Raw genomic sequence first — 12367 nt, forward strand, 5'->3', positions numbered from 1 at the left:
TTCCTTGCCAACATAGTCAACTAAAAATAACAAACATATAATTCAAGAGTCAGATATAACTGCTACTTTCTACATACAATTTAGACTTCCTATTATTTATGTAAAATCTTGACAATTTGATCTACTGAGACAGTGTACCAGTAAAAAGAGTGAGAATAATTCTTTGGCCCATGCATCTAGCAGCATCCTTTATCAAGTTCAGAGAGTTAAGGAAAGCATTGGGTTATAGTGAGAAACCCAATAAACACAAATATTTCATAATTTGCTGGTAAGATGTAAGGTAGGACCTTAGTAAATGATTCCTCCTTGTACATTTTTGTTCTAGGAATGACACTCAAACACTACTGAGTAGAGAAAAAGCACCTATGATGTTCAACTACTTTATAGAAGATTCTTCTTCCTAGTACTTTACAGTTCTCCACTTGATTGCTTTCAGACAGTTTACTTTCACCTTGTCTTATGCTCAGGGAGTTTTGGTTCTGGTAAGACCTTCACTGGTTACTGATCAGTAGATTGAGTTGGAAGCTTACCACCTAGAATTTAAAAATCAGTAATGCTGGGCTGAAGAGATGGCTTAAAGCTTTAGCCTATAAAGTCTAACAACATAGGTTCAATTCCCCAGTACCCACATAAACAAGATGCATAAGGTGGCACTTATGTCTGGAGTTTGTTTGCAGTGGCTAGAGGCCCTGGTGTATATGTTCTTATTCTTTCTCTCCTCCTATGCTCCTCTCTTTCAAATAAACAATCTTTTAAAAAATGAAAATCACTGATGTTGGTGTTAATCAGTGTTACAGTTTCATTATAAAGCACCCCCCCCCCACACACACAAAAGGTTTATGCATTGAAGGCTTGATTCCTAGTCTGGTACTATTGAGAGGTTACTCAATCACCAAGGTGCTAACTTTATCAAGGGATCAATCCATTCATAAGCTCATAGCTGAGTGGGCTTATTAGGACATGGGGCCTAGTGAGAGGAGGAAGGTCATTGGGGATATGCCTTAGAGGAATGTATCTTGTCACTGGACCCTTCCTCTATTCCTGGCCACCATGAGGTGAGCTGCTTCCTCTGACACATGCTCTGGCCACCATGGTAGTCTGCCTTATTTCACGTCCAAAGCAATAGAGCCATCTGATCATGGAATGAGACTTCTGAAATTGTGAGCTCTCTTCTTTTAGGTTTGTTTTCTCAGGTATTTTGTTGAAGTGATGGAATTTTAACACCAGTGAGAAAAGAATGTGCAACCAGAGCCACTAAAAACCAAGTTTGTATTTACTTTATACTCATAGTGAGAACAGTTCCATTCATGGTCTATGGAAGGATTCTTGCACAACCCCATTTATTAACACATATGTAAAGTGAGCTACATCACTAGGTCTGATTTTTTATATTGAGATTTATCTGCCATAAATTTTGGTGGTTTTCAACATAGTTGTATGATGATCACTATGAATTCCATATCATTTTCATCATTCCCAAAAGAAATTCTACATTCATTAGCAGTCACTACCCAATTTCTTTCTTCTCAGCCTCTAGAAACCATTAATCTACTTTATGTATTTTTCTATTAATTTGCTAATTCTGGACATTTCATATAAATAGAATCACCTTTTGTATCTGGTTTTTTTCATTTTTTATGCAATAATATTTATGATGATAATTCATGCTGCACTTCATTAACCACCAGTTTATTTGCCTGAATAACATCACATCATATGGATATACATTTTATGTAGCCACTCATCTACTGATAAGCATTGGAGTTGTTTCTGGCTTTTGGTTATTGTGCATATGTGTTTTGTGTCTGTGTGTGTACATGTTTGGCATTGTTTTAGATACTTAGGAGTGGAGGATTGTTGGTTATCTGGTTTTAGTTTAGTCATTAGAAGAGTTGCCAAACTATTTTCTACAGCAGCTGAGTCAACATTGTATACTTCATACATTCCTATCAAAAATGTATAAGGGTTTCATTTTTTCCCACATTCTTATTAATATTATTGTTCAGTTTTAAAAAAACATACCATCTTGTGACCCAAAAGGCAATAAAGTGCTGAGAAGTGATGGGGGAGTGTTCAGCACTGCAACATCTCTATCACATCCTCCAGGGCTCAGGGTCCATTGAGGATGAGGTGGCAGAAAGAACCTAAGAGCCAAAGGAAGGGTATGACTCCTTACAATTCAACTGTCCAGACAGAAATTGGCCTCAATATCCACCTCACAGTGCCTGGCAATACCTTCACAAGACGAAAAGAGAGAGTAAAAAATAAATAAATAAAAGAGAGAGTAATGGAGAGAGGGAGGGGATATGATGAAGAGCGGAGTTGTGAAGGGGAAAGTGGGGGAGGGAGGGAATTATCAGTTTATTGTCTGGGAGTACAAAAGTTGTCAATAAAAAAATTATATATAAAAAATTGTCATCCCAGTGGATGCTAAGTGGTATTTCATGGTCTTGAGTTTCCTAAATGACCAATGACATTGAACATCTTTTCATGTGCTTTGATGTCTGGATCCAATCTTCTTCAATACTGTGCAAATTCCCTGTCCATTTTTCATTTGAAAGTTTTTTCTTTTTGTTGTTGAATTTTAAGTTACTTATATCCTAGGATTTGAGAGTCATATCAGATAGGCTATTTGAGACAATTTTCTCATTACATGAGTTGTCTTGTTACTTTCTTGACAATGTTCTTTGAGGCACAATAATTTTAAATTTTCATTCAGTAGAATTCATTTTTTTCTGCTGTGTAGTCCAATTACATGCTTTTAAGAGCTTCATTATTTTAGTTCGTAAATGCAGTTTATGATCCATTTGAGACCATTTTTGAACATGACTTGAGTAGAGGTCCAATTTCATTTTGATACATCTGTATTATTTGTGTAAAAAATACATAATTCTTCATTGAGCTTCACTAAAACCCTTGTCGAAAATAAAGTAAACATAAATGTTAATTATTTATCTTAAATTTTCAATGTTTTGTGACTTCTGAGTTTAAGTCTTGACCTCTTTTGTAAAATTTACTCTCAAATATTTTATTCCTTTTGATATTAGTGGAAATAGAATCATCTTCAGTTCCTTTGGGGTTTGTTCAGTGTTAATGTAAAACAAAATTGGGGGGGGGGTTGGCAAGATGGTTTAGCAGTTAAGGCGCTTGCATACAAAGCCAAAAGACCCAGGTTCAATTCCCCAGGACCCACATAAGCCAGATACACAAGGAGGTACATGCATCTGGAGTTCATTTGCAGTGGCTGGAGGTCCAGGTGTGCCCATTCTCTGTCTCTATTTCTCTCTCTCAAATAAATAAATAAAAATAAAAATATTAAAAAATTCAACTGGAGCTGGGCAAAGTGGCTCATACCTATAAATCCCAGCACTTGGAAGGCTGAGATAGAAGGATCACTACTAGTTCAAGGCCAGCCTGGATTACAGTGAGTTCCAGATCAGCCTAAACTAGATGAGTCACTGCTTCAAAAATAAATCAATTGGTCTGTTGCTCCAGTAGTTTTCTTATGGACCCCTTAATATTTTCTATATTTAATATGTTGTCATGGATTGCTTCCTTTTCTACGTCTATTTCTCTGGCTAGAAAAAGCTCCAAGTTGGAGAGAAAAGGTGAGTGAGGATATCCTTTGTCTTGTTCTTGATCTGAGGTTGGGGAGAAGCTTAAAGTATGAGCTACCCATATACTTGGCTAAAGGTTTCTCATAGGTGTCCTTTATCAGTTTGAGAAAGTTGTTTCATATTTAGGTTTTTGAATGTTTTTCAATAAAGTATGTTATATTTTTCCAAATGTTAAATACCATTTGTTCATCTATTAAGAAGGGTGTGGTTTTCTCCTTAGTATAGCAATGTGTTATAGTACATTGACTGATTTTTTTTTCTACATTGAACTTTGTATTCAAAGATAAATCTCACTTGGTAATGGTGCCTAGTCTTTTCTATATGCTGCTAGATTCATTTCTGTTACAATTTTGTTGAGTTTTACATCTGCACTAAGTGATGTTGTCTTAGACACCTTTACTTTGCCTGATTTTGGCACACGGGCAATAACTGGCCCAACAGAATGAATTGGGGAAGGTATCCTACTCCTTTAGAATATGAACATTTATCCATACTTGGAGTTTAAGTCTTTACTTCACTAGTAAGTAATCTGTTCCTTGATTTGTCTTTGTGGGACGTTTATCTATAATTGGTGTTTAAGAATAACTGCTTGGAAGAATTCACCAGTGAATAATCTGTTCCTTGATTTTTCTTCGTGGGAACTTTTCTTGTTATAAGTCCAGTCTCATTTGGCTAATTATTAGAGTCACATTTGCCAGTTTCATCTAAGGTCTCTAATTTGTGTACAAATTCTCCTATATTCCTTTTGAGTCATTACTAATTTTTCATTCCTGACATAACTTGAGTCACTCCTGCTTTTTGTCCAAGTAAGGGTGCGTTAATTTTTATTATTCTTCCAAGAAAAAACTTGTAGTTTCATTTATTATTTCACTCTAGTCTGTGATTTTTATCCTCCTTGTTTTAGGTTTGTTACTCATTTGTTAATGTTGAAGGCTAGGTTATTGATTTCAGACCTTTCTTTTTTAAATTTAGGCATTTGTAGCTGTTTATTACCCATTAAGTGCTACTTTGGTTACAATTCCTAAGTTCTGGTATGGTGTTTTCATTTTCAGTAACTTCAAAGAACTTTCTAATTTCTCCTGTGATTTCTTTGATCCATCAGTAACTAGTAGTATACCACTTTATTTTCACATATTTATGAATTTCTCAAATTTCTGATTATTTATAATCCCATTCCATTTTGGTGACAGAACCTGTGCCAGCCTGTATATAAAATGCCCTCCTCTCCCGAAATCACATACTTAATCCCTTTGGGAGGTAGAGCCTTGCTGCAGGAGGAGTGTAGCTGGCGAGCAGGCCTTGGGGTTTTATAGTCTGACAGTGCTTGTCAGGGCTAGGGAGCCCATTCTCTCTGTTACCTCCCTACTGGTGTGCAGATGTGACACCCAGATGTCTTCTCTTATCACGCTTCCCCCGCCATGATGAAATTTCTCCTTGAGACTATAAACCCTTTCCTTCTATAAGCCACTTCTGGGTTGGTTTTGTCTCAGAAATGAGAAGGTAATTTCTATATCTTTTGCATGATTTCTAATCCATTAAACATTAGAATTTTTCAACAACCAGACTCCAAGGAATGCTTGATGTGCACTTTAGACTAAAGAATGTGCATCCTGCAACTGTTTGGAGGAATATTTCAGATGTTTGCTAGATCTACTTAAAATGTTATTGAGCTTCTGTCTCAGTGTTCTATCCATAATTGCAAATCAAGCACTGAAGTCACCTACTAATACCATTGAGTTGTCTGTTTATTCAATTGTCAGTCTTCATGCATTTGGGACTCTGGTATTGGATTTTTTCCTACTTGGGATTGAACTTCTTGGGTATGTAAATCAATAATTTTCTTTTAATTGCAGTCTTTGGGCATTAAAAATATTCTGCTTTTTTTTCTCATCCCCCTTTTAAAATTCCAGTTAAGGACAGATTGGTATGACTGGTGGTATCCCACTGGTCTCTGAACTAATCATTTCTTACTTTTAGTGTACTTCAGAATGCATATTCTCAAGTAACCTATATTCAAGTTTTCTCATTCTTTTACTAGCTCCTATCTGTGTTGAGCATTTCTTGTCAATTTTTCATTTCAGTTATTGTGTTTGGAACTTCAGAATTTACATTTTTTTCTTTTACCTTTTAATCAATTTTTTTTACTGTAAAACCTCATTTTCATTGATATTTTAATTCTCTAGACTCTTATTTTAGTTCTTTAAATGTAAAGTAGTTATTTAAAGTCTTATCTACAGGTCCAATGCCTGGACCACCTCAGGTGCCTTTTCTATTACTTTTCCCAGTGTACTTTGTGTCCTTCTGTGCTTCACATTTTGTGTGAGGCTAACTCAGCATTTTAATGGATAATGTAGCAACTCAAAAATCATTTCTTTACTTCTACAGCTGGTTTATGATACTGGCTGTTTATGTTTGAACCATCTTTCTGAGCTAGTTCAGTACAGTCTTATTTCTTTGGGATACATAGACAATGAAGTCTCTGATGAGAGTTCAGTGAGCAGCTAAACTAGTCTTCCAGTTTCTGCTCAGCCAGAAAGGTGAATGCTGTGCTTTTGGCTTTCCATCCTGCTTGTACAAAGTTTCGAGGTCAACTGAAAATGGGAGCTTAGGATGTTACCAAGACTTTCCTGAGCAAGAGTAGGAGGACTCTTGGTTATGCCAAGCCCTACATATGGTCAAGACCATCTAATCCTCAGGAATGTCATAATTTTCCAAGTCCCTCTGAATGTCTCATTTCCTAGATTTTCCTTTAAGTTTCTCATCTGGGGTTGGAGAGGTGGTTTAGATATTAAGGTGCTTGCTGGCAAAGACTACAGACCAAGGTTCAATTCCCCAGTGCCCACATAAGCCAGAGACACATGGTATAGCATGCATCTGGAGCTCATTTGTAGTGGCTAAAGGCCAGGGTGTGCCCATCTTCTCTCATTCATAAATAAATAATTCAACAAAATTTCTGGTTAACCCACCATTTAAGCCCAGGGTTATCCACTGATTCTAGCAACTATGCTAATGAATTCTCTTCCAGCAAATGGCTAAGATTAAAAGCCCTGCATACTTAGCAAACAGTATAATAAAGTTTTACAGGTAACACTGTCCAGAAAACAAATTAGCAGAGTAAACACCATTCCTCTAGAAAGGAGGGCCTGAAGGAGGTTCAGCTCTGCACTGCCCTGTGGCTTTCAAGCTGCTGCTTTCTCACCTGCTTGTGTCCTGCTGGCTTTCAGGGAGGCTGTAGAGCTGGAAATACTGCTACTCTCATAACATCACAAAGCTCACTTCATGCTATAATTCTTTATCGTGACGAAGCAAATACTCATTGGACTACAGCAGATTTCAGCAACTCCTGGAATTCTTAAACAAAGTTAATTCTAATATCAGAGACTAATTTTTCTCCTTCATTTTTTTTCCCAGAGGTCTTCTCACCAACACTTTACTAGCTTTGACCTACATATACAATGCCCTCTTTTCCTTAACAAATGTACTTGGCTTAAACAATGACAAGTCCATCATCAGTACTTCTGACCATTCAGAGTTCAAGCTCAATTATTCTATTAACAAATAAATAAACTTGACACAATGTTAATTTTAAACAATAGCCACACTTCAAATAAATGTTGCCATAGCTTTTCCAAAGGCTGAACCTAAGTCTTAGATAACTTCTTCATTACACACACTCAGAATACTATCAGAAACAAAACCTAATATTCATTAATACAGGTAGAAAGGCTAATCCACATTCTATTGTAAAGTGACTAAAAAAAAACAAACCCAGACACTTGTATCTCTTAAATTACCTATAGAAATTATCACCGAGTGCTTCACCTTCTACTCAGCGACACCAGGCTGCCAGCACTTTTCTGTCTCTGAAATACAAGGGACCATGCGGTCATGCTTCAAAGGACACATCTTACACAGTCTCTTTTCCAACTGAGGGTAACAGTCACTCGACAATGATCAAACCCTTTCCTAGACAGCTGCATCACTTTTGAGATCTGATGACAGAGGGAAGAACTTCCTGGGTAGAGACAGTCAGACTTGAATGACTTTTAGACAGACGTGGAGCATTTTCAAGAATATAGATTTTATAAAAATGTTGTGTGGAAAAAATGGCAAGATATTCAGAGTTCCTGAAGACATGTAGCAGAGCCTCATTAGGAACAAGCATGGTGAATGGAAATTACAGAAACAAAACATCATAAAATGGCCCTGGTTATATAAAAATACATTTAATAAGGGTCTTACGTTGCATATGTGTTACATGTGTACATGTATGTGTGTGGGTGAATGTGGGTGTTAAAAGGACAGCCTTGGGTGTCATCCTCAGGAACACTGCCCACCTCCTTTGTGACAGGGTCTCTTATTGCTATGGAGCTCATCAACTAGGCTGCACTGACTGGCCAGAGGTCTACAAGAATCCTTCTGTTTCTACTTCCCCAGTGCTGGGATTACAGGTGAATAATCAGGGTTTTGGTTTGTTAGCAAGCATGGTTAAGGACACTATAGGAGAATCCTCTTAAATGGACCACTTAGCTCTTTATCACAGAAATACCTGTATGCACAAGGCAAACCTAGATTTACAAGCTTACCCACACATGAACTCACAATGTAACATATTAGAATAGATTACATTTTCCAAGTGGCTCACTTTTTTTTTCCATTATTATTATTGCCTGAAATATTTTTTTCTATCTAGGCTTCTGTTGCCCAAGAAAACAACACATAGGGCTGGATTGGAGCTGGGTGGTGGAATGCTTTCCTAGCATGCGCAAGAGCCTGGACCTGATCCTCAGGAAGGAACACAGGGAGAGAGATTTATAATAATTAGATTTCTGCAAAATTATGGACACAATTCAAATATATAGCATATTGGCAAAGTTTTCTCCAGTCAATAACAGTTCTTCATAACACCAGAAGGAGTAATATCAATGAGTCCAGAAAAATTCTTCCATAATGGACAGTACTAGGGAAATCCTGCCACAAATTTTACATCTCATCAACTAAGCCAAGATGCAACACCCACGGGTTAAGGTTGAGAAAGCCTAAGGCTGTCTACCCAGATCATTGCTGGGGTTCTATTCACTGTAGTCTATTATAAGGACAAAGGATGCTTAGTCTAAGCAACTTTGTAAAATTTCTAAAAAGGCAAAAAATCTTTATTACATACCACATTTGAATGACCGTTCCTGAGTATCAGGCTAGCACATTTCATAGCTGCACTTGAAGACATATAATGGTAGAGCGTGAAATAGAAAGATGTAGCTATATATTTACTGACATTCACATGATAGGTGGCAACTGGTTAAGCCTGAAGCACATCTGTGAAGTTTCATGCCACATTTTCCATCTTCCAACTTACATACATGTCGGGGTTATGCTGAAACTTCAATTATTCCAAAGGATGAAAGAAATGGTACATGTTGATATAGACTTTCAGTTCTATTATACTCTAGGCCTTTGAAATATGAAGGCCGAATGAACAGACCAAGTTATGAAAGGGACAGGAGGAGGAAGTGGAACAGTGCAAATACAGTTGGCAAGCCTGGTAACTTTCTGCCTTTGCCATCTACTCGGAGAGTCTGCTTTCTGGGCAGCAGGTGGTATGTGACTGTAACGAGATCACACATTTGTCAGTAACTATGTAGGCTTTTTGGCACCGTTAGAGCCTAATATTATACAGCTAGGGCAGCTACTAAAATGCCATCAACTAAATTTTTGACAAATCTGAAATTTTTTGAAAACAGCTTTTCTACCAAGCAACCCTTTTTCGTTCTTTTGGTCTCACACCACTAAAATAAAAAAATAAAACTTTTCTGAAAGATTAATTTCACAGCAATCAGATGAACATCTGGCAGCACAGTAAGATGAAAATGCCATGCTTGTAAAGTAAGCACATGACGCCCCCAGAAGAGCATGTCTATGAAAGTCCATGGCTGAATTTGGACCTGTTCTTCCTGCGTTTTCCCACTGGTATCTGGACCACAATACATTACATACAGAGGAAATTCATAGTCAAAGGGAAGACCATTTCACACACCAGGTATATTAGTAACTGTACAGAATACATTTAGAGTCAACCTGCTCAAAACGAGCAGGAAGAGCCAAAACCAGTTTTTCAATGTAACAATATTTTACCTTAATCATATATAACCCTATCTAACAAAAATAAGGGTGTTCTTATTTTGGCGTGTGTTTTTCCCCTCTTATGTGGAAAAAAATGCTTAAAATTTGAAAAGGATCAAATCCTGTAGGGTTTTTATTTTTGTAGTGCTGAAGATCAAACTCAGGGCCTTGCATACAAAGGCAGACCCTCCACTACTAAACTATGCCCACAGTGTAGGATCAGAGCTTTACAGCCTTGACTATTTCTCAAGCTTCTTGTATGTATGTATGTGTATGTGTGTGTGTGTGTGTGTGTGTGTGTGTGTGTGTGTGTATACACACACACACATACATATATACAAAGACACACATATATATGTGTGTATATATATACACACACACACATATATATATAGACACACACATGTGTATGTACAAATACATGTATATATAAATCTTAACATGAAATAAAATATTCAGAACTTATTTTTCTGTAGCTTTTTAGCCCAAGAATGTGTTTCATTATCTGTAGTTCTGTTTTTAAAATCCCTCTAAAAAATAGCTTCATACATTGCAAAATTTATAAATAAGGCAGTAACTTTCCAGAGGGTGTGTGCTCTGGGATGCACTGTGCCTCCACAGGAGTCTAACTCTGCGCCAACTTGGGCGCCCCACCCAGCTCGGCAGGACTGCTGAGGCCATGGGGTTTGAGACTAAAAACTGACAAGTTTCCACTGGAGAAACCATGGAAAATAATCTCTTGAGGAAATAATCCCTTGGGGAAAGACAAGAGAATTACCACCAAAGGTATGTCATCTAGCAGTTAATTTGGTTATATTATCAAATTAAGAGTTCTTCAGGGAACTGTGACTTGCTTTAAATTAGATGTGGGGAAGCTCATCTGACTAAATAGTTTATGTATGAGACACACATAAAAAGAAAAACACAAAAGACAAAATGTCCTTCATTTGAGGGAGGATATATTCCAACTTTGGAGGAGGGTGAAGGCAATTTAGCTCTGAATCCCAATCACATTTACAGAAAGTTCAGCATGCCCCTGCACAGGACAGGACGGGACGGGACAGGACGGGATGGAAGGGCCTGTTCCGCCTGGCCCTGCCACACATGGTGTGGGACACACAGGCGGCTTCGGTGTCGAGCTGGCAGTATTCCTGAGGCTCTTGAGTGTTTATCAAGTCAGCAGGTCAAAAGTCTGCAGACACTGGGTGGAGCAGCAGTAAGCCACAAAACTAACAGTTGTCCTCCTGGGAGGGAAAAAAAGGGAGAGAAGAGCACTGTTAGATCAAGATTAAAATGTCTGGATTCTTCTTCCATTGGAGACAGCCTTTCTTTGTTAAAAATAAGTGATTAGCAATCCCACTAGGGAGGGCCCTCAGTGGAGTGGGGACAGGAGGAGAGAAATGATGGTAACAACATATGATATGTCCATACAAAGTTTTTACTTAGTAGTAAATATTTAAAAAAATAACTGATTAGGCAAGGCAGAAAGACTGCAATATAGAAATTAAGATTCCTTTTAAAACTGAGCCACAAAGCAGGTAAGCATATTTATACTCACTTATTTAGTTGTGCCTGGTTGACTTAGTATCCCTGTTAACAACTAGGGAAAAATAAGTCTTTCCATTTTCCGATCTGAATCCTGCTTGTTGAAACCAACAATGCAATCATGGAATTCAGAATACATTATACAAGTCATAGCTGGGTGTGGTGGCTCCACTTGGAATTCCAGTACCTGGGAAGCTAAGGCAAGAGGATTTCTAAGAATATGGGGGCCACCAAACTACATAGTGAGGGCTTGTCTCAAAAAAAAAGCAAAAAGGAAAATAAAAATAATACAACAGAAAGAATCACCAAATTTAGCTAGAATGTTTACGCAGTACAGCACTTAAACACTCCAAAGGAAATTCGATAAATACAGTCATGCAGATTGCTCACAGAAGTTCTGGATCTGAACCTATGATTCAAGGACCTTCCTGTACAACAGGAAACCCTTCTCAACTCTTGCTTAAGCACCTTTCTACAGGGAGTCAGGATCTCCTTGGAGCTCTCATGTGCTCTGGACAGCTCCTGCTGTCAAAAGCCTTCTCCTCCCATCCAAAGCGCCATTCTCTGACGAGGAGGTCTACTTCTGTTTCCACAGGACAGCCTGGGCCAGTTGTTCATTTCCCTACCACTTAATCCTGTCTCTGCCTTTCTTTGTGGCCCTTAAAGGCAACCCCTGAAGTTGCCCACTGCTACATGCTGTGGTCCCATGCGTACTCAAAGTATCTACCAGAATGCCACTGGACTAGAGACTCAGAACAGCTTTACAACTCTGTTAGCTTTCTGTTGTTGTGATATGATGCCTGAGAAAAACAGCTTTATTTTTGCCCATAGTTTTGGCCCGTGGTTAGTTAGTCCCGTCTCTAAAGGCTATAGCAGCAGCTGAAGACCATGGTGGAGAGCAAGGTAGTTGTTAGTTAGAGAGAGGAGACAATGCCAGTACCAAAACCCCCTTCAAGGACACAGCTCCAATGACCTACTTCCTCCTACTCCCGATCTCTTCCCAATAACACCATTGACTGGGCACCAACTTTCAAAACGTGGGCTTCTGGGGAAGATTTAAGATCCAAACTATAGCTGAGTACCAT

At 38.1% G+C, this 12367-nt stretch overlaps 1 protein-coding gene across 4 annotated transcripts in view; it reads right to left on the reverse strand.

Annotated features, from left to right (window-relative positions):
* Positions 1 to 10679: 10679 nt before the first annotated feature.
* The window catches only part of Lrrc28 (leucine rich repeat containing 28), a 143944-nt gene continuing 142256 nt past the window's right edge, over positions 10680 to 12367 (reverse strand). For all 4 annotated transcript variants that reach the window (XM_045146588.1, XM_045146587.1, XM_045146586.1 and 1 more), the window contains one exon: positions 10680 to 10981. In XM_045146588.1, the coding sequence (XP_045002523.1) occupies positions 10909 to 10981 (73 nt within the window). In that variant the 3' untranslated portion in view covers positions 10680 to 10908. The remainder of the gene's footprint in view (positions 10982 to 12367) is intronic.

The sequence above is a fragment of the Jaculus jaculus genome, chromosome 3 (genome assembly GCF_020740685.1).
Source record: "Jaculus jaculus isolate mJacJac1 chromosome 3, mJacJac1.mat.Y.cur, whole genome shotgun sequence".
Taxonomy (NCBI): Eukaryota; Metazoa; Chordata; class Mammalia; order Rodentia; family Dipodidae; genus Jaculus; species Jaculus jaculus.